At 43.1% G+C, this 22,716-nt stretch overlaps 1 protein-coding gene and 1 pseudogene across 1 annotated transcript; both read right to left on the reverse strand.

The window, feature by feature from the left end:
• Positions 1 to 9,659: 9,659 nt before the first annotated feature.
• LOC136460360 (uncharacterized) lies at positions 9,660 to 12,507 on the reverse strand (annotated as a pseudogene).
• Positions 12,508 to 17,254: 4,747 nt separating this feature from the next.
• Positions 17,255 to 18,534, reverse strand: LOC136457862 (E3 ubiquitin-protein ligase SINA-like 10). Its single transcript, XM_066457866.1, has 2 exons — positions 18,310 to 18,534; positions 17,255 to 18,227 (listed from the first exon to the last, which is right to left on the reverse strand). The coding sequence occupies exons 1-2, from the start codon at positions 18,532 to 18,534 to the stop codon at positions 17,532 to 17,534; spliced, it is 921 nt and encodes a 306-aa protein (XP_066313963.1). The 3' UTR covers positions 17,255 to 17,531.
• Positions 18,535 to 22,716: the final 4,182 nt, after the last annotated feature.

Here is a 22,716-nt window from a genome sequence, read left to right on the forward strand (position 1 = left end):
GACCTTTCTTTTGTTGGCATGTAACCTATTGTATGTTGCTTCGAACGTATGAGACTTGGCATGTGGTTGGAACTTGATTTCGAATGCGATATCTGAACGCATAAAAAGTCCAGTGTATGTATGCTGGCAATTTGATTGTATGGACGCGATGTTTGCCGTTGAAGTAATTTGATTAAGTGTTGTTGTTTTAATTGGGATGCGATTGTTGTGCCTCTGTTTTATTGTATGAATTTATTCTCTCCAGTAAATTCAGTACGGCATAATTTTTCCTTCACTCGTAATTATTACAGCTTCACTCAATCATTACTTATTGCTGAAATATGCAGATGACAAACACTCGCCGAACCACGTATGAGGCCACTGAGACCGGTGCTAACGGTGCAGGGACCGATGGTGGTGGTGGTGGTGGAAACCACGGCAACAATAATGAACCTCTCTATGAACTGCATTTGCCACCTCCTCCCCCATTTACCCCCGAGATGTTCCTCGCACAGTTGCTCAGGAGTCAGCGCAACGTGGAACAATCTCAGAAGAACATGGAGGATTTTCTGCGCACCATCGCCAACAACGTTCAATGTGGTAACAATCAAGGTGGTGGCATGGGAGTGAACCAATACAGCAGCTTCAAAGATTTCATGGACACCAGGCCGCCAGTATTCAAGGAAGTAACAGAGCCACTCGATGCTGAGGAATGGATCAATACGATGGAAGATAAATTCCGTGTGTTGAGGATGACTGAGGTGTTGAAAACGGAGTATGCTGCACTTCAGTTGCAAGGACCAGCGGGAATGTGATGGAAGCACCATCGCACCACCTTCCCTCCAAATGCTCAGATTTCTTGGAGAGAGTTTACTGAGGCCTTCCGTGGAGTCTATATTCCACCCGGGCTGACCGAGATGAAGTTGGGAGAGTTTCTAGCGTTGAACCAGGGCACCAAGATCGTGACGCAATATCTACATGCCTTCAACAACTTGTGTCGCTATGCTCCCAACATGGTTGACACAAATGCTAAAAGAATAGCCAGTTTCAAGAGGGGACTCAATCTAAAAATGATGAAGCATGTTGGTACCAACAACCGCGTCAGATTCAATGACTTCATCAGCGACTGTCTGAAGCAAGAGAAGAATAATAACGCCAGCACCACAGCCAAGACACGCAAGAGAGCCCTTGAAGGTGGTCCTTCCCAAGCTAGAGCACCTATGGGAGGTCATCCTCCATATCGCCCATCGACATCGGGCGCTAGGTTCAGGCCACCTCAGCAAAGAAGTCAGAATTTCCATGGACCTCAGAAGCCATACAAGATGGCAGTACAGCCCAACAAAGCAGCCGCAACTATGGTACAAGGCAGTTCCAAGGGAGCTGTGGGATCTGCTGGGACAGTGAGAGGACCCTGCTATAACTGTGATCAACCCGGCCATTTTTTGAGGTTTTGTCCGTACCCGCCCAAGAAGAAGCAGCAGACTTATAATGCTAGAGTGCATAGTACGACTGTGGATGAAATTCCTGAGGGAGAGCCCATCACTGCTGGTAAGTTTCCTGTTAACGAAAACCCTGCAGTTGTTCTATTTGATTCTGGATCATCGCATTCTTTTATGAGTTAAGCATTTGCACAGAAACATGAACAACTATGCATAGAATTGGGTTATGGGTACCGTATAAGTTCAGCAGGGGCTGATATTTTGACCAACCGGATGGTTCGAGGGGCAACCTTTGAATTAGGTAGTAGGAAGTTTCGAGTAAACTTGATAGTTATGCCTAGATTAGTTTTGGATATCATTATAGGGATGAATTGGATGAAGGATTGGGAAGCAGTCATAAATACTGGAAGTCGAGTACTTACCCTTAAGGATCCCCTGGGTGAGGGTACTTTCCAAGTACCATTGCCTCGAAGAACAGACCTTATAAGTGTTACATGTGCTATGTCAGTCATTCCTATTCATCAAATTCCGATAGTGTGTGAATTTCCGGATGTATTCCCGGATGAGCTACCTGGTCTTCCGCCGGATAGGGAGATTGAGTTTGGAATTGAGTTAGTCCCCAGAATAGCTCCGATTTCAAGGAGACCCTATCGGATGCCTCCAGATGAGTTAGCTGAGCTGAAGAAGCAATTAGAAGATTTATCAAAAAAGGGGTTTATTCGGCCAAGCAAGTCTGAATGGGGATGTCTCGCCTTGTTTGTGAAAAAGAAGAAAGAGGGCACGTTGAGAATGTGCGTAGATTATAGGCCACTCAACGCTGTGACCATCAAGAATAAGTATCCCTTGCCTCATATTGATGTTCTATTTGACTAATTATCCAAGGCCAAGGTGTTCTCAAAAATAGATTTGAGATCCGGTTATCATCAGATCAAGATTAGGCCACATGATATACCGAAAACTGCATTTTCCACCAGATACGGGTTGTATGAGTATCTTGTCATGTCCTTTGGCTTGACAAATGCTCCTGCATACTTTATGTTTTTGATGAATACAGTTTTTATGCCAGAATTGGATAAGTTTGTGGTAGTGTTCATCGATAACATTCTGGTGTACTCCGAGAACGAGAAAGATCATGAAGAGCATCTGAGAACTGTCTTGACCAGACTTAGGGATCATCAACTGTATGCTAAGTTTAGCAAATGCGAATTCTGGTTGAAGGAAGTTCCTTTCCTTGGTCATATTCTGTCAGAGAATGGGGTTTCAGTCGATCCAAGTAAGGTGCAAGAAGTTATGAATTGGAAAGCACCGACCACAGTTCCTGAGATTAGAAGTTTCTTAGGACTAGCGGGTTATTACCGTCACTTTATACCAGACTTTTCGAAGATTGCCAAACCGATGACAAGTCTCCTACAGAAGGATCACAAGTTTGTGTGGATAGAGGAGTGTGAAGCAGCTTTCCACACTTTGCGGAAACTGTTGACCACTGCTCCTGTTCTCGCACAACCAGATATCGAGAAACCATTTGATGTGTTTTGCGACACATCGAAAACTGGATTAGGCTATGTTCTTATACAAGAAAGGAGAGTCATTGCCTATGCCTCACGTCAATTGAGAAAGCACGAGGTCAACTATCCAACACATGATCTTGAACTTGCTACAGTTGTGCACGCCCTAAAAATTTGGAGACATTACCTACTTGGTAATGTGTGCAACATTTTCACAGATCACAAGAGTCTTAAGTATATCTTTACCCAACCAGAGCTAAACATGAGACAGCGCAGATGGTTGGAATTGATCAAGGATTACAACTTGAATGTGCAATATCATCCTGGAAAGGCCAATGTAGTGGTAGATGCTTTGAGCAGAAAGTCACATTACTTAAATGTGCAGCCATTACTTGAAGATGGGTTTGATCTAATGCATCCTGCTGTGTTACATAGTATTCATATTAGTTGCTCTTTGGAGAGTAAGATAATAGAAGGCTAGAAAACCGACAAGGGGATATTCCACATCAAAGAGAAAATAAAAGAAAAGTCGTCTCCACACTTTAAAGTGGATGAACAGGGCATGTTGTGGTTTGACGACCGTCTTGTGGTTCCCAAGGATCGAGAGCTTAGGAATAAACTCATGGATGAAGCTCACCTTTCTAAGCTATCTATCCATCCTGGAAGTAGTAATATGTATCAAGAACTAAGATCTCGTTATTGGTGGACCAAAATGAAGAAAGAAATTACAACATATATTGTCAGATGTGACACATGTTGTCGAGTGAAAGCCATTCACATGAAACCTGCCGGTATGTTGCAACCCTTATTAGTCCCTGGTTAGAAGTGGGACGATATAAGTATGGATTTTATCACGGGTTTGCCCACTACTCAAAAAGGACATGATTCGATTTGGGTAATTGTGGACCGTCTTACCAAGACCGCTCATTTCTTGCCTGTCAAAATAGATTATCGACCACCTCAATATGCCGAGAAGTATATCGCAGAGATTGTGAGGTTGCATGGTATACCAAAGACCATAGTATCTGATAGAGGCTCATAGTTCATGGCTCACTTTTGGGAACATTTACACAAAGGCTTAGGAACTAGTTTGATTCGCAGTACCGCTTATCATCCTCAGACAGATGGTCAGACTGAACGAGTGAATGCTATTTTGGAGGATATGTTAAGAGCCTGTGTATTGTCTTCTAAGGGATCATGGGAGTCATGGTTACCGTTAGCTGAGTTTTCTTATAATAATAGTTATCAAGAAAGCATCAAGATGGCTCCCTTCGAAGCTTTATGTGGCAGAAAATGTAGAACATCATTGAATTGGGTCAAGCCTAGAGATAGAAGGTATTATAGCATTGACTTTGTAGAAGAAGCCAAGAAGAAAGTTCATATTATTCAGCAGAATATGAAAGCGGCCCAATCACGTCAGAAAAGTTATGCAGACAGAAAAAGGAGGCCCCTTGTGTTTGAAGTTGGTGACTATGTTTATCTGAAAGTCACGCCAATGAAGAAGAAAAGGTTCAGAGTTCGAAGAAAGCTTGCCATGAGATTCGTAGGACCATACAAGATCCTAGAACAAAGAGGTCCGGTAGCCTACAAGTTAGAGTTACCTGAGACAATGAGTACTGTTTTCCCAGTTTTTCATGTATCACATCTCAAGAAATGTTTGCGTGTTCCGGAGAAAAGAATAGAACCTCGAGGTATCCAACTCAAATCAGATTTGGTGTATCATGAGCAACCAGTCCGGGTGTTAGACACTAAGGAACGTGCTACTCGGAATAGTGTGGTGAAAACATACAAGATACAGTGGGATCATCATGATGAGGGAGATGCAACTTGGGAAACAGGAGAGTATCTACAAAAAGCTTATGAAGATTTTTATAACAAATGGTTCGTAACCCAAATCTTAGGACGAGATTTTTATAAGGGGGGAGGGCTGTAACACCCCGGTGTTATGTCTGCGTTTAGGCACTACAAATCATACATCTCATGCATCATCAAGCATCCTAATCATACATGCCTAACCATGTAAATAACAACTGAAACACTGTTTCGAAACATATGAAACATGTTGTGAAACCTGAATGTTGCATACCTTTGTTAGAATTGTTTTGCCCTGATTTTGCTTGCTTAGTTAGTAAAACATGTTTGGCTATCATGGTAAATCATCTAGAAATATTTAGCTCAATTTTTGGAGCAAGGTTTGTATTCAAATTAATTCAAAATTTTGCTTCCAAAGTAATTTCCCAAAAATTAGGGTTTTGAGTTAAACATGGACTTTGATTTTACAATTCAAAATCTAGAAAGAATTTGGCTTTGGTCATAAAAACAAACTTGTAGAGAATTAAATTCTAATAAACTTTCATTTTTGGTACATTTTCAAAAGATGTCATTTTCTTGCTCAAAATAATATTTGAAAGTTGGCATTTAAAAATTCCTTGAAAATATAAATGAAAAAGGGCGTTTTCTCCTTCGCGGGCCGCCGCCTCGCTTCTGGCCCATGACCGAAGCCAGCCCAGCCAGCCTCTCGCCGCGCCGCGCGCCTCGCCTTGGCCTAGCCCAGCCCAACGCCACGCCTGGCTTGCCTCCGCACGCGCCTGCCCATTGACGCGCCGCGCCGCGCCCGACCACGGCAGAGCTTGCCCGCCGCGTGGAGGCCATGCGCCGTCGACGCCGCTGCGCATCGCAGCTGGCCTACGCCCGCGCCCACGCACCCGCCTATTCCTGCCGAAGCCGGTGCGCTTGCTCGCTCACTCCCGCGCTGCTTCTCCTCTCCGCAAGCACCGCGCGCACTCGCTCTCCTCCTCGCCGCGCCACCGCACCCGCCGGCAAAATCCACAGTGCCTTCTCCACCGTGGCCAGCGATCATGCGCCCGTAGCTCTGCCTCACTCTCCGTCACGTCGTGCTCACACCTGTGCCGCCTGCTGAGCTTAGGTAGTGACGTCTCGAGCCTTGCCACCGTTGGCCATGGCGTCGCCGTGCTCGGCCGCCATGGAAGTCACCTTCCTCCTCTTCTCCAACCCTGCCTAGCTACCTTCCCGCCTTTGCCATCTTCTCACGAACCTCATGCTCCCGCTAACTCGCCCTATCACGGCCGGCAATGGCCGCCGGCCTCGTGGCCGAGCCGCGCCGCTGCGACGTCGCAGCGCTGGCGTGGCCTCTGCCTCAGCCAAGCCAGGCCGAAAGGCCGTGGGCCGACGCCCTGCCGAGCCGTCTCCCCCTTCCCCTCCGCTCGGGCCATGCAGGCCAAATGTGGCCGTGGGCCGAGTGCTTCCAGCAGGCTGGCCCAGTAGCGATTGAATGATTTGTTTTTCATTTTTCTTTATTATTTGAAAATAGAAATGGGTTGGAAAATGTTTGGGTACTCAAATTTGCTCCAAAATAGTTGAAATAAATTTGTCTAGGTTACTTATCATCAGATCTACTTGGGAAAATTATTGCATGTCATTTTTGAGATACTTTGCTATAGAATTTTATTTAATCATGTATATTGCTGATAACTTGAAAAATATATAGAAAAATCTATAGGCTTCAGAAAAATATGATTCCAAGTTTGTTAATCTTCTTTTGTCATGTACTTCCTAGGAAAAATATGTTTCATGCATGTGTTGTGGGAAAATTTTGAGGTGTAGTTCAAGTACCTTTAATGGCTGATTTTTGTTATTTTAGCTAGAGAGCAAACTTTGTATAAAACATGCATGTGATAATTTTTGTATAGTCATTGTATGCTATGAAGAACCTAGGAAAAATACTAACTCTGTTGTTTGACACTTTTCACAGTTCAAAGTATTTTTTATGTTCATAATCCTGCCATAGCTTGTTATTTTTGTGTACGCTAATCCACTCATTCAAATACCATGAAAATGTGATAATAGACTACTTAGGGTAGTAATGTGCTATGATAATTTTCTAAGATTTTTCTAAGCAAGAAAAATAGAGGTTGCTATTCAAACCTATTATTAATTAAGGTTTAATTAAGTGTTGCTTTATGTGTGATTAAGAAATTAGTGAAGCTTTGGTGTATCTTTGAAGCATTTAATAAGATATGTTGACTTAACATATTAGTAGTAGAAGAGAATGCAGTAGATGACATGTGCTTGTAGTATATTTTCTTGGATGATGTTGACTACCTTGCATTCAAAAATATCCATTGTATTCATCTCATCCGATGCACCGATTGCATAAGCACTTATGCACATTGCATCATACATGATCACAAACCGAGAACCCAGTCATCATACCCAAGGAGCCCGAGGAGCAGTTCGAGGTGCAGCCGTAGGAAGTGCCCGAAGCTGACGAGGAGGACGTTGAGGAACTTCCGGAGTGCCCCGATCACCGTCCGAGCTTCTTCGAGAGAGGCAAGCCCCGGAGCATTTTTCTCCCGGTTTGCAATTATTAATTCAATGCTTTACTTTAATTGATGCATTACGTTCAGGAGTTGTTTGCAACCGTTGCTGCATTATACCTTGTCTACCTTTGTTATACTATATCCTTGTTACCCGGGTATCCGCAATCGAGTCAATGCTTAGCTGGCTCAGACCGGTAGAAGTCGGGTGATTTCCTGTCACCTACGAGCTATAGGTGGTTACCTGGATCTGCTTGGATGACTGTGAAGTCATGGTATAACTAAGTGTTAAATGAAATTGAGACCGGACGGAGACTTGCAGAGTTTTGGACTGTAGTGTTTCCGTCTGTGTCGATTAAGAACCGACCGTTGTTGGGCCTCGAGTCATGTTGAACGCATGCCTTACATTTAGCTGGCCGGATAAAGTACCTTCCGACCATGAAGCTGGGAGATTATTCGGGCCGAGTAGATTGCCCGTAGCGCACTGTGCCGGAGCAGGTGTGGTAGGACACGGGGGCAAGATGATAAGACCAAAGTGCAGTCAGTCGGCCCCGGGTACATGTGGTTCCTGGCAAACTCAAGATTCCTGGATAGTTGACTCGGTGATCAATATCTCACTTTAGCAGGTGAGTGAGGTTTGTGTAAGGAATAAATCACCAGCTGGTTAGGAATCGATTCGAATCGCCATCGCTCCTGGATAGTGAGCACTTGACTTGAGTTACTTCATCGTAGTAAATGTTTATGGAACACTTGGACAGTTATAGTGAATATGACAGTATGGAAGTTGTTTAATGATCATTGGTTATCATTATCTGCTTAATCATGTGTTTGCTCTAGTATAGGTGCAAATCTAGTCGACAGGTTAATAACAATTAACTTGACAATAATGCTTTAAAAAGGGTCTTGAATGCTAAAAATGCTTCTTTTGCAAATGAGTCAGCTACCCTACTATAAAGCCCTTCATAATCCTTGGTGTCACTTATTTTCGGTTATGTCGGATAAGTCTAGCTGAGTACCTTCTCGTACGTAGGGTTTTATTCCCACTTGTTGCAGATGGGCAGATGTATTACAGCTATTGTATCAACTGTCTTTATCTTGTGATGGGTGATGCTTAGGACCATGGGCATGGTCATTCCTTACATCTCGTCTGATGCTTTTGTTGGAGATGATCATTTGCTGGCACTATATTTGAACTCCGCGTGAGTGTGTGTGTGGTTTGAACAAATGGCTTCCGCTACTTTTATTCAAACTTGTTTTGTAATAACTATGTTGAAACTCTGATGTATCTGAGATTGTGAACTTTTATGTAATATGTAATGGTGACCGCTAAACTTATTACGATCTTGGCTGGAATGGAAGTTGGTTTGAAATCCTTCGTGATTTCACAGACTACCGGGTTATACGAGCTTAAGTTTGCTAAATCGTCTGCTCTGGTGGATGATTTTCTTACTTAATTTCGTATAATTGGTCGATTCTGTTACATTGATCTCATCAATGTTCCCTTCACTATCCTCCTTGTCAGGCTCTCTCAAAGCCATAGACACTCGGTCATGAACCTTGTAAATGTACTTAAACAGATACTTGACTGCCTTGATTCTCCCACATGCCTCAACATTGATGTGGCAGTTGAATAGATAGAGGAGATATGAGTTGTAAGGCATGACCCATCTGTTGTCAAGCTCGTGTCCACAAACTTTTTCTTTTCGGCCATCTTCACGTTGTCTATAAACTGGATATGAATCCTTGCCTTGTACTGTGACATCGCAAAAAGGTCTAGGGTAACGGTTCTTGCAGGAATCAAGCCCCTTTGTGCATGGACAATCGCGATTAAGCAGTCTGCAAGGGCCATGCATTATATCTTTGGTAACCATCTTGTACAAGACTGGGTACTTCTTGTTCGGGAGCTCAACTGAGATGAGGCGATCATACTGCTCTAGGCATGTGATCTTGTACTTCCTATCCATGATTAGCAAAAAATGTGCATGCGACAGACCCCTCTTCTGGAACTCCACAACATAAACATGTGCTCGCACCTTTCCAAAGATATCCTTTTTTAGTAGTCTATCCTTCAGCTCTTGTAGTTTTGCTCTAAAGACCCGAACAACGAGATCTAGATGATCCTATAGTGTCTGGCCAGGGTAGAGTTCATGCTTGATCTCATTCTAGTTTGGGTTACATGTCATAGTTAGGAAGATGTCTGGTTTACCAAACCTCCGTACTAGAGCCATGGCATCCATGTACCGACGCCTCATGTCACGTGGGCCTCCAATAAATGATGAAGGCATCACTGTCCATTTCCCAACAACTTCTGCTCTACCTTCACCAGCATGTAGGCTATCAACCAATCCTTGGTAGAGGTCAGACCTCATATCATCTTGATGGTTGTGTATATAATCTAATCAAGAACTCTCGATCTTGATGTATGTGTCGACTGCAAACTGCTGGAATAGACGCTTGCCATACAGTATAGGGTTAAATATTTCTAGACACATCTGAAACTTGTAGCAGTAGTAGTTATGCACAAACATGCATAGTCTACCAGGGGAGTCTACAAAAAATAGCCATGAATTAGAGTTGTTTGTAGAATAACCACTGAGGTACATGTATGTGAAGTATTTAAATAAGAAGAATAACAAACATATTTCTTCTTCTGACCCACTACGAGCCTTTTGTAGGGCACGATACTCAATGACTTCTTCCATACTAACTCCTTTCTTCGGAATATCCATGTGCCACCCAAGCTCACCCTTAGGGAAGAATAGAGGGTATGAAAGAGCATCGTAACATCCATGATATGAGTGGATGCCGTGTCTGCTTCTATCTTTCCCATGCAGGACAACACTATTTTGGAACTGACTAAGGAGTTCGCTTCCCTTGATCCAAACAACAGCCACCTCTAAAGTTGATGGTACATTGTATGTTCTCTGGTCCAGCCTCTGGTCAAGGTTTAGTGTGACATGATAGTCCTCGAGGTGGTGAGCCTAGCCCACACTCCTAAGATGTTGTGAGTATGGGTTGTCATGAATGATGGCCACAAGCCTCTTAATGACTTCCTTGTCTTTTTGGCATTTCTCTTCACAACATCGTCGATAGCGATGCTCAAGGCTTGGATCATCGTTGTAGAAGTAAAGCTCAAGATGTCTTGGCTTCTTACCCTCTTCTCTGCCAAATGACCTTATGTTGTGATAGATCTAGCCATGTGCACGAAATGTGTATATGCCACTATTCTTCTAGCTTGCAGTAGCGCTATCAAGGCGATAATATAGAGAAGTGAAAGAGAAATGGCCATTGAAAAACCTAATGTTGTTACGAAAGTGCCTAGCATCAGCATCATTACTTGACCAAAGCCTCATAAGCTCATTAGGTATGTTCAGTTCATTGAGCTCGACCTTTTTGTCGCGATAACAGAACCCACGTGGTTCATGCTCAAACCTTTTCGCATCGTAGTGCTCGCAATTTGCAACATGTTTTAACATATGGGTATCTGTAGGCATGTTACTATACACCTCATCATATCGGTCAGGTACTTTAGGGACAGAAGTCGTGTCTTCCTCAAGGTCATTGTCTTGGACATCATCATCTTCTTCCTCTTCTAAAATAACATTTAAGCCATAATAGTTTAGATAAAGTAGTGGAAGATTTGATTTATATTCGGTCTTTCAAACAAATACCTTGCCCAACAAATAGGTATCCCTCATCCTCTTCCTCATCCTCTTCAAATATATCTCCCTCATCATCATCTATGGCCGTCAAAGATACGTGAGTTAGTAGAACTACGGGTAAAAATAAACAAAGGAGTTCAAATAGTTTATAGAATGTTACAAAATAGTGTAAATTACCACTATCATCAAATAGTGGTGTCATCGGTGCATCTGATGTAGGCTGAGGGCTAGGTCCTATCCTTTTTTTAATCATGTAATGACCATGGTTGAGTTAGGTATAATATGGTATACAATATAGGTCACCTAAATGGGGTCATGAGGCATTAATATTTACCGTTGTTGGTCAGGACTAATTGAGGCAAGGGTGTGTTATCATTCGGGTATTCATCAGCCATGCATTCACAATCATCAAATAGTGGTTTCGTCGGTGTGGATGATGTAGTCTGAATGTTGGGTCCTGCCCTTTCTGTTAATCATGGAATTAACATGGATCGATTAGGTATAATATGGTATATAGGTCCCCTAAATGGGATAATGAGGCATCAGTATATATTATTGTTGGTCATGATTGATTGAGGCAAGGGTGTGTTAACGCCCACTTGGTCTTCAGCCATGCAGTCACCATCTTTATTAGATGCCCTTGTGTTCGAACCAATGCGACGCTCAAACATCGTGTTACGATGCATGAACAACGCATGTCTTTGTCTAGATGGAACATGCGATATTTTTGTCATATGGCCAGACAATAACTCATCACATCCTTCATCATCAGCCTCCTCATGAGGTGGAGGAATATAAAGAGGTGTTGCACTAGACTCTGAGATAACCCAATCACTGGATTTCACCATGGATCCATGAGCCCTAGATGCGCTTACAGTGGGCCACACAAGCTCAGGATCAAATAACGGGTTCTCCATGGTAATAGAATCTTGATGTAGGGTGTCCTTTTGCACCTCCCTTCATCTTTTATTACCTGCTACTTTGACCTCCTTTCACCCAGGCGTCCTATAACTTTTTCGTTGTTGTTCGCGTCAAGCCTCCCTCTGTTCTGGTGTCATATTTACATATCGTTCCCTAAAGTACTATTGACATGATTTATTAAAAGTAGCAGGGGTACCATAATCATGACTCAGATTGGTGTCTACACAATCTTTTGTACATGGTGTTTTATTCAAGTCAATGATGCTACTGTTATCTACACTCATCACCGAGCATTCACCTACATAAGAAATTTTGTTCATTATTATGAGGTGACACCATTATCCTAGACACACACACACACATATTGCAATATTGTGTTCTCCTTACCAATTCGCACAGGTTGGTACGACTAGTTAATATGGAGCCAATCATTATTCTCGGTGTCAACTTTGTTTTCAATGTCAGTTGCAACGTCACCATCTAGAAACAAGGTACATGCTATTTTAGATTATTAATATTAAACCCACGGGCATTACAGGTAGTGTGACATAATAAAGCTAAGAATGTTACCTATAGATAGTTTATTGTTTTTAGAATTGGCTTTTTTCTTATGATATGCTTCATGTCGCTTTCTATTAATTTCGCTCCGTTGTTCTTCAGTCATTGCCGCACGACGCTTCGCAAGTCTTGCTCTGTCCCTTTGCCTTTTAAGTTCCCGAGGATCGGAGACTTGTGTAAGTGGATTAGATCCACTTTCAACGTTTGCTTTTTTGAGAAGATAGACTTAACACCATTAATTATCATATGTTAAAATTTTCAAAAAACATATACACATGGGCATCAGTATTTACCTTCATTTATCTGGTTTGACAAGTCTCTCAATGGCATGCGACAACTGTGATTTTCATTAGGCTCTATGCATGAAGAGGTCTAAAAATACACGAAGACAGTTTTTTAAAAGAAAATAATCTTTTAGATATAGAAATAACGATCTTCTAAAATTATGATCGTTCTTACAGTTGTAAACAATAAACTGTAAAACCAAAGCGGCTATAAATTATTTCATACTAGCAAGTTAAACAAAATGATGACATATTTTCTCAAATGATAAACAAAATGATGATATACCCTATTTTGCTAAATTAGAAATAATATTTTATGCATGTACCTATGCACTCATATGTACATGTGATCAGTATGAGAATTGTCTAATACTCATAAGTTTAATATTGTACCTCTACACATTTGAAACACGTAATTTCTGATTCCAGTTAGATTGAAAGAAAATACATAAAAGTATAAATATGTGCGGTTATTACATTAAAATGGTCAAAAGACGAATGGATCATATATCGAGAATCTTTTTTAACTTCAGTATAAAGTCCCTCTATTTCTTAGGTTTAGGAGGGTTAGGGGCAGAGAATCGAACTTCCTTATCTTCAAAACAAAGTAACTTTAGTACCTAAAAAAGTTGACAAAAAATTGAGGATCTAAACAACACCATAGATTTCAAACCTACCCATCCCCAACCATAGAAAAGCATGGCTGATTTTTTTTATTTTTTAGAGGTGGTTGCAACAGCCGGGGCAGATGAGTTATATTAACAACTACTAATTTGCCAGTGATCATAAGTTTGGATTAAAATCAATTTCAACAGAGAAGACTTATTGCAGTCATCGGAGCCTTTCCCTAAGGGAAGGCCTCAACAACCAGTTTTCTATCGTGCTTCGATCATTAGGTGCTATTTGTGGCCGCTGTCCCAACGGACCTATTAAGATGACACGAGCGATCCGTATTTGCATATCATCAAGGCAACTCTATGAACTTGCAAATAAATAGCAACAGGTGTTTACGAAAAAAAGTTTTATTCCACTTAGTTTTTTCATGCCTAATACCTATGTATGAGCAAATTTTGTGGGCAAAAGAAATGAAATGTGGTTTGCATGGCAGGATGAGGACTGAATTGACGATCATCGGGCAGTGCAAAAAGCTCAAAATTCCAACCAAAATGAATGGACTAAAGCCAAACAAACTCACTGCAAATTACCCAAACAACACAACATATGTTCTTGTTCAAACAAATGAGCTCACTCTGAACTATCCAAAATGCACTAAATCTAAAGCATTGCCATATTGCAGAGACAGAAAAAAAAGGAGCACATTTAGCTTCAAGATGAGTAGTTGACCATGGTGTAATGAACCATGGATCGACGGTGTGGTGTGTGAGCGGTCCACCATGGACCGAGTCCATGTTGAAGGATATGGGTCCTTGTATTTTCAATGTATTTCTTCTTTTATTCTTCTGAAGAAAAACGCAAGAAAGTGTGGACATGTCATCCTGATGTCATCAAACTAACAAGCTAGGAACGCTCGTTCAAAGCAGAGCACGGAACAGAGCACGCCCGGTGCTCGGTGGCCATTTCCCAGCAACACGAGCTTACGGTTGCGCAGTGTCCCTTGCGCGCGCGTGCATGGAGAAGGAGCGCAGGGGTGTGGGGAAGCTCACCTGTGTCTTACCAAGGGCGGAGGAGCAAGGCCGGGACTGGCTGTTCCCTGAAGCGAGCTCACGCCGGGCAATGGTAGTGTGGCATAGGAGTTCGCGGTCGTGATGCTTGTGCTGCCCAGCTGGTAGTGGTGGGCTGGTGGTTCACGCTAAGGAGCTCAGCCGCTCGCCATGATCACCGATCTATTGCAGGCTCCGTGGACTGCAGGTGGCGAGATCAACGATCTGTTGCAACGGACATCGGAGCGACGTCTTTGTTTTCACGTGCCTGGCGTGTGTCAGCGGCGGTGGAGACCAGAGGCCGCGGCGGCGCAAAGCAGCAGCGTCAATGGGGAGGGCGCGGCGCCACGGAGACTTGAGCGGGGCGATTCGGCGACGACTCCGCTAGTTGTCGTCGTCCATGTGCTTCTGCTAGGATTAGCCGTGGTCGTCTTCGCCCATGTGCTGTTGTTAGGATTTGGGTTTGGGTGTTTCGTTTCGCATAGCTGGAAGGGAAGACAGATGGGGATATAGGGTCCTGGTGACGTACCTGGTGGGTGCTCGTCGCTAGCTCGACGTCGTGATAGGGTACGCCAGCGTCAGCGGGCAGGGCGGCGAGGCGACGGGCGCTCCAGGGGCGTCTAGGCAACGGGGACAAGACGGGGCATCAGACGGGGCCAGTACGAGGCAGGATGTGGACAGGGCGCGATTGAACGATGGCGTTGATCGGCGGACGACGTGTGCGGTGGCGAAGGTGGCGCGAGGGCTAGGCACGAGGAGGTGAGGACGCGGTGCCGTGCAACTGCAGAGTGCCAGGGAGGTCGCGGTGCAGGTGACGGCGCGATCTCGCGTGATTGGTGGCGTGGGTGATCGCGGAATTGATCACGATTGTTACGGCAATTGATTTTTGCCTTTCTGATTTGCTGCGGCTGTTATAGGGATTGAGCTGATAGCATGGAGCGAGTGCGCGTTGCCTTCCTGGTCTGATCGCATGGAGCTAGTGCGCGACGCCGTGTTTTGGTGTCACACCTGTGGACGAAATAGTTATAAATGTTTTAGTTGTAGAGATAAATCTTGTTTGACCATTCATTTTATTCAAAATTTTTATATAAATATTATCTATTTTGTTATAATTTATTTGATCATTAGAGATACTTAAATAATAATTTATTTATTTTATAATTTGCGCAAAAATTTTGAATAAGTACAGTACGCCCTACAACACCTGCACTTGGGGGCATCTAATACGTACAAGTACGTCAGTACCTCACGCAGCTACGCAACGGTCGTTGGCAGCAGGGCAAGCAACCTTGTCAATCCGGACCATGGCGTCGCGCTCGGCCGCTCGCGCAGCAGCCCCGGCGGCACGGCCAAGAACGTGACCCTCGCGTCGTCGCCGTTCGCGTTCGCCCGCACGCACACCAGCGACGCCGCCACCGCGGACGCCGCGCCCAGAGTGGACGAATGTCAATCCGGACCATGAGGTCGGGCATCTCTCCGTCTCTGGGCGCGTCGCGCAGCAAACCCTGGCACTGGGCCCCTTCCTCCGCGGAAAAAAGCAGCTGGTGGGAGCACTACTCCCTCCGAATGCAATTCTTGTCCGGAGAGGTGAATCAGTTTAAATTCTGATCAAAATTATATAAAAAATACTAATATTTTTTATATAAAATTAGTATCGTTAGATTAGTCATAGAATATATTTTTATAATAAATTTATTTGAAGATATAAATATTAATAATATTTGTTATAAACTTGGACTGTGTTTATTTTCCACTTCCAAACTTTAGCCCATGTTACATCAGATGTTTGGACACATGCATGGAGTATTAAATATAAAGTAATTACGAAACTAAGTGCACATAGATTGAGACTAATTTGCGAGACGAATTTTTTAAGTCTAATTAGTCTATGATTTGATAATATGGTGCTACAATAACATGCGCTGATAACGGATTAATTAGGTTTAATAAATTTGTCTCGCTGATTACTGATGACTTTTGTAATTTATTTTATTATCACTATCCAAACACTCGATGTGACATTTTCATGTGACACCCCTAAAATTTAGTCTCTAATTTAAACATCCCCTTAGTCAAACTTAAGCTACTCTGATGATACGAATCCCGTAATTACATTCTTCACTATACGAAGACTCAGAGAGAGTACCACTTGAGACTTACCGTTTTTTTTTTTGGACCATGCGGTGTATCTGAGCTCTGAGAGGTGAGGAGTGACCGAGTGTCCGAGTGAGGACACAAATTTGCCAAATTGCCATCACCATTTTCTCCACGGTTTTTAGGTCCTTACAATTCTGTTTTCTATGGTACGTCTTCTCTGTGAAAACGAAACTGTATCCTGTAAATAAAATTTTATAAAATTCATACGGAGTACGTTTTGAAAGGGCCCTTCAGTGTTCCTGGGTGGTGTGACATACTGTAGGTTGGGTAAAGATCACTAGTACACCTGCAAATTGCAGTTTGCAAGTTTCCTCATCTCTGTCTACTATGTACTGTAACTCTTTATTTGACCTCTGGTAGCCGGTTGAGAAGCACATGTTGGTTGCAGTTCCAGCTTTCCCAGCACCATCATTTCCGACGGCCCGTTATCAGCTCGGCTTATTAAAATAACATTAACCGGTTTATCAACCAATGAGATCATCAGATCAGATGAATCATGCAGGGATGCGCGCCAAAGAACCCTAGATCATTGTTCAGATAAGATGAATCATCAGCAATTTCTTCCGGTGATGAATCTGCAGCTTGGCAATATACATAGATTTGAAAATGGCTACAGAATGAATAGGCCATGTGGTGTGGCTGCAACAAGCATTGTCATCAGCTAATTAGCACCTCGTTTGCCATGGTAAGCACGACCGAGTTACTACTAGATGTTTAACGCACAATGCTAGTCAATCATCCCCGATAAATTTACACACAAACTACAGCAGCCAGTGCTATACCATTCTACGCATTGCAGTTCACAGAGCAAACCGATGGAAATTTCAGCATTCCTAACCAAGAGAAACTACATGTAATCCTCTGATTTAGTACTGACATAACTACACACAAACTAAAACAGGCAGAGAGGCCCAGAGCTGACAACCACCAAGAGTCCAAAGTCATACTGGAAATCTCACTAGTAGCCATGACCATGGACAGAAGAACCCAGACTTCGATCTCCCGATAAATCTCACTTGTCGCCGCATTCAGTTCTTCGTCTTGTCAATCCTGATGCTGAGCATCATCTCCATGGACTTCCCGTGCAGCATGCTGCGCCGCACAGACAAGGGCGCCGCAGCCGTGGCGGCGTCGCCAGGGCCAGGCACCGAGCTGCTGCTCGGCACGTCCGCCTCCGCCGTGGCGATCTCCACCCGGCCGGTCTCCGCGCCCGGGTTCCCGGTCGCCCACAGCTTGCAGGAGTAGCGCGGCCCCGCCGCGGCGCTCGCCCTCACGCACGCCACCGTCACGCCGATGCGCGCGCCGTGCGCGCCCACGGACACGAGGAACACGCGGCCGTCGTCCTCCGCCTGGAGCAGGCGCGACGGGCACGTTTCCGGCAGGCGGATGTTGTGCGCGCGTCCGTAGGTGATCTTGTCCACGGGCCAGGCGTGAGTGTCCCTGAGGTGGTCGCGGAGCATCGGCGGCGAGCCCACGAAGGCGCAGCCGGGCTCCGAGCAGCGACACGGCGCACAGGGGCACTCGCGCTGGTGGTCGCCGGCCTCGTGGTAGGTGGCGTACGTCCGGCAGCCGTAGACGTCGTAGGGGCAGAGGACCTTGGCACAGCCGACGATGCCTTCCAGAGGGGTGCTGCGGGAGTAGGCGCCGTCCCGGTGGCACGAGTAGCACTTGTTCTTGGGGAGGAAGGCGTAGCAGGTGCCGCAGGCCAAGTGCCCGGCCTCGCACTGCGCAAGATCAACTCCGCGATTAGAATGCTGGAACAAGTGATGGATCTTGCCGGTACTAATGGTGATGGGTGAAGCATACCTGGAACTGGAAGATTGGAGGCTTGAAGGGCATGGTGCAGCGGGGGCAGTCAAGTTTGGCCTTTTCGATCCTCACTTCGAGATCCACTACCGGGGCGGCGACTTGCACGGCCACCATTGCGCCGGCTCCGGCGGTTGCCTGCCCTTCCTCCACTTCTTGCTTCACTTCACGCATGGTTAACTCCACCCTCGGCTTCTTGGTGTTCTGCTGCTGGACTCTCTCCATTTGGTTGCAGTGCAGACTGCAGACTGCAGACTGCAGAGGGCAACCACTATAAGGAAGTCGCCGCAAAAACTCGCAACCACTGAACGCCTATATTCACTATCCAGTCCATAGAATAGAACGTTGGTGGGTACGCTGAACGCCAGGAAAAGCATGAGTGCATGACTACAGAACGAGGGACACAAACCGATTTTAAGTTGGTTGAGCGGCAAAATATTGCCGTAAAACTATCTGATAAAAAGATCATTTTTTTTCTAGAAAATGAGGGAAAGGGGGTATACATATTCAGACAAGCGCAGAAGACCTTCGTTGACAGGCTCATTTGGCCTACTCTAATGGTGGATTCGATTCCCGGTAAAAAGTCATGGAGGAGAGAATAATTGGGTTCAGTTTTGCATCTGCTTTCTTCTCTTTCCTTCTCACAAAAATAATTTTTTGATAAGTAGGTACCTGTTCCTATTTTAGATTTTCTTCTCTCCTTTCTTCTCACATAAATAAATTTTTTAATAAATAGGAGCCAGTTTCTATTTCAGTATTTTGGGTTCAGTTTCTCCCTAAGAATTAGATTCGGTTGCTCTCCAGTCTCCACTGATGATGAATCGATTTATGAGCTCACAAGTCAGCGCAAAGTGCGGCCACTGAAGAAGGCCTTATATGCACTTTAGTGGAATGATGTAAATTTTTTGGTTGTTTCCCTACTGTTGTTGGGGCTGTTTGGAACTGGTCCACAAATTCCACCGTAGAGCAGATCTTCACAAAAATCTTATTTTTAGAGCATTGTTTTAGGTGCTCTTATAACTTCACATTTTATTTCTTACAACAAAATTTGTGAAGCTACACCTATATATTTGGCTGAAAAAACATGAAGCCGAACTAACGTCCTGTTTGCTTGGCTTATAAGCAATACTTTTTTCAGCCAATAAACATTATTTTTCTCTCACAATAAATTAGCCAACAGTACTTTCAGCCATGACTTGTCACCCAAATGAACATGGCATAAAAACGTGAAGTGGAGCAATATCAAACAGGCTCTATAAGTACAACAATACCTCGGCATAAAGTACCGGACAAAAATGTATGGATCACATTCAAATAGAACATGTTGCAAACATATTAGGAAAATTAGTGGGCAATGCAATGCTAACCAGATAGCTAGCATTTGCATTGGTGGTCTATCCAACATATCGCTTGGCTCGCCGCCTTCGCCTGATCAGCTAGGGATAGGGAGGAGAAGTTGGATGGGGCAAGTATAGGAAAATGAGGAGAGAATATGCTGGATTGGAGAAAATAATGTTGTATTAGGAGTGGGCCCCTTTAGTAAGTCTAATAAGGGCACAAATGCCAATTCCTCAATTATACACATATTGTACTTAGAAAACAAATAGAATGTAATAGAAGTAGTAATGAAGGGATAAAATTTTGTTTTTTAAAAAAAGAGTTTTGGGGCTCATGCTGTCTTTCAACTAAATCCAAAAGATAGAAGGGTCATTACACCGTATAGGATGATAGCTCATCAAAGCTCAACAGAAGAACCACATGACCCCTGAAAAAGAAAAACTAAAGAACCTTACACCAATCCCATGCAGGCCATGCTATTGTTAACAACCTTCCACCACAATCCTGAAGACGTTGACCACTTTTCTCCAGACACTTCATCTTTCCCTTCATATAAATTTTGATCCTCCCATGCTGCATGAAACTTTCGTTTGTATTTGGCAATTAGTGTCTAATTATGGACTAATTAGGTTCGAAAGTTTCGTCTCGCGATTTCTCACCCAACTGTGCAATTAGTTTTGTTTTTCGTCTACATTTAGTACTCCATATATATGCCGTAAGATTCGATGTGACACTTTTGGGTGAAATTTTTTAGAATCTAAACAGGACCTAAGACATCTCCAAGAGATCTTGCTTCAGTTGTGCAACCACAAGACCCTTCTTGCCGAAGACTTATCTCCTAAAAAATGGACTTCAACATCTCGTCCTTTTCTAGTGGGCACAAAATTATCTAATTCTGTAGAAGCCCAGCAATCCTGTTTAGTAGCATCTCCATGTTTTTTCATGCAGTTTTCTGAAAATAAATCTCATTCCTGAGTTTCCAAATACCCCATAAAACTACAAAAGTAATAATATTCAGAGTGCCATGTTTTTTTATTGCTAAGCCAAATTTTTCTATCTCTATCAGGTTATTCTCCTACTTTCACATTAACAACATTATAGATCGTACACCAACACTACTTTGCTACAACGCAATCAAAAAAGACATGTTGCACAGAATAAGACTTAGAGCAAAAATTACAACTACTTTCGTCCACTCTCTTCTTTTTGCCAGATTAATTATCTCTAGTTAGAACTTTATTATTAGAGATTAACCAGAGGAAGAAGTACACTCTAGGTGGGATTTTGATCTTCCATAAAGCCGACAAATGAACAATTTTAATACCTCTAAAATTAATAACTTTGTAAAGAGACTGTGAAGAGAATATTCAACTGGAAGAAAGCTACCATATTAGAGCTTCTTCTTCCTTAGTCAGCTCAATGGTAGAAACTAACTCAACTATTTCAAGCCAAGTTATCTACAAAAACTATTTCAAGCCAAGTATTAAACAACTCCTCATTTACTGTTCTCTTAAAAGTGCATTTCAAACTTTCCCCATCCCAAAGCTCTGCTATAAAGCCATTTTTCTCAATGATCATTCTATATAATGGCCAATAATACTAAACTACAAGACTTGAAGAACCTAACCAATCTTCTCACAGCCTGGCTTTCCCCCCCTATTACCTACTTTCCATCAATGTCCCATTTTAGCAGCTTGGTATGCCCACGTAAAACCTTTAAAAAAACTAGAAACCCCTACAGATTTTGATAGAAACACATTAGGTTTATTAGCATCAAACTTAGAATCTATCAACTCTTTCCAGAGTTTATCCTTGTCTTCGTTATACCTTTTAGCCAAGAAGCTAGAAGGCAAATATTCAAATCCCTTAGGTTTGGAATACCTAGACCCCCGTAACTTTACACATTGACACTAACTCAAAATTTGCTAGATGATACTTATGGCTGTTTTCAAAGTCATTCCACATATAATTAGCCATATGGATGTTTAGCGGTCTGATTGCCCATTTGGACAATTTGATAAAAGAGAGCAGATATACTAGAATACTATCTAAGCACGTTTTACTTAACATCATAACATGGCTCTAGCAGCCAAGGATAGAAGCTTCCCCTCCAACCTGGAAATTGTGATGCCATGACTTCGGAGGAAATTCAACCACTTTTGTTTCACATGCCGTTGTTCAAGGCATGCATTGCATCGTGGGATCAAGGCTAGCTTTCCATGGCAAGTGGAGAACATGAACATGGTGTTACACGTTAGTTGAATTGCAAACTTCGGATTGGACCGCTCCATTGGTTAAGCTCATCTACCGCGGCAAAAAAAAAAAAAAAAAAAAAAAAAAAAAAAAAAAAGGTGATGCATCGATGAGTCTCGTCTTCACAGTTTGACGCAAACAATCCCCTCTTCAAACTCGAAAGCATTTAGGAGCTAGCTTTAAATAAACAACAAAGCAGATTTAGGAGGCATGTAAATTAAAGAATCCCTCAGAGAACCAAGTAATCAAGGAACATATGAATATATGATGTACATGTACTCTGTATCAGCAACACGTGAACGATATTTCTACTTGGCCTAGGTAGCTCAAGAGAGGCATGCAACAGCAAGCAAAGGCTGTTCGATCAGTTCTGTCCAATATGCACTCCTCGATGAAAGTTGAAAGATGCCTTCAATGGGCCTGGCAAGCAGGAGCTAGTGATGGTGGTGGTAGCTGGTTGGACTGGACATGCTCACATGCAGCTAGACTCATCTCTTGCCAGTATGATATAAAAGACTTTGGGTCCATCTATAGTATTTTTCTCTCACACTAAAAAAAAGCTTCGGCCGGCTTATCCTGCCCTCCAAACTAGCCCAATATATATATGGTAGATTCTCGCTATATCCGATCTCTAATTAGTAGTAGTATAACATATGAACCCTAAACACTACTACTTCCATTTCAAAATCTATGGTGTATTAGAATTCACAAAAGTCAAACATTGTGAACTTTAACTATTAATTTGTCAAAATATATGTATGTTTATTTAGTATATTTAACATGCTTTTTAAATTTTAATAGCATATTGGTGAGCAT

This window comes from Miscanthus floridulus, chromosome 6 (assembly GCF_019320115.1).
Source record: "Miscanthus floridulus cultivar M001 chromosome 6, ASM1932011v1, whole genome shotgun sequence".
NCBI classification, from domain to species: domain Eukaryota; kingdom Viridiplantae; phylum Streptophyta; class Magnoliopsida; order Poales; family Poaceae; genus Miscanthus; species Miscanthus floridulus.

Coding starts and splice junctions, on each gene's coding strand:
- LOC136457862 (XM_066457866.1), bottom strand. CDS start 18,534: ATGGAGAGAGTCCAGCAGCAGAACACCAAGAAGCCGAGGGTGGAGTTA. Junction 18,228..18,309: donor CTCCAATCTTCCAGTTCCAG/GTATGCTTCACC, acceptor GATCTTGCGCAG/TGCGAGGCCGGGCACTTGGC.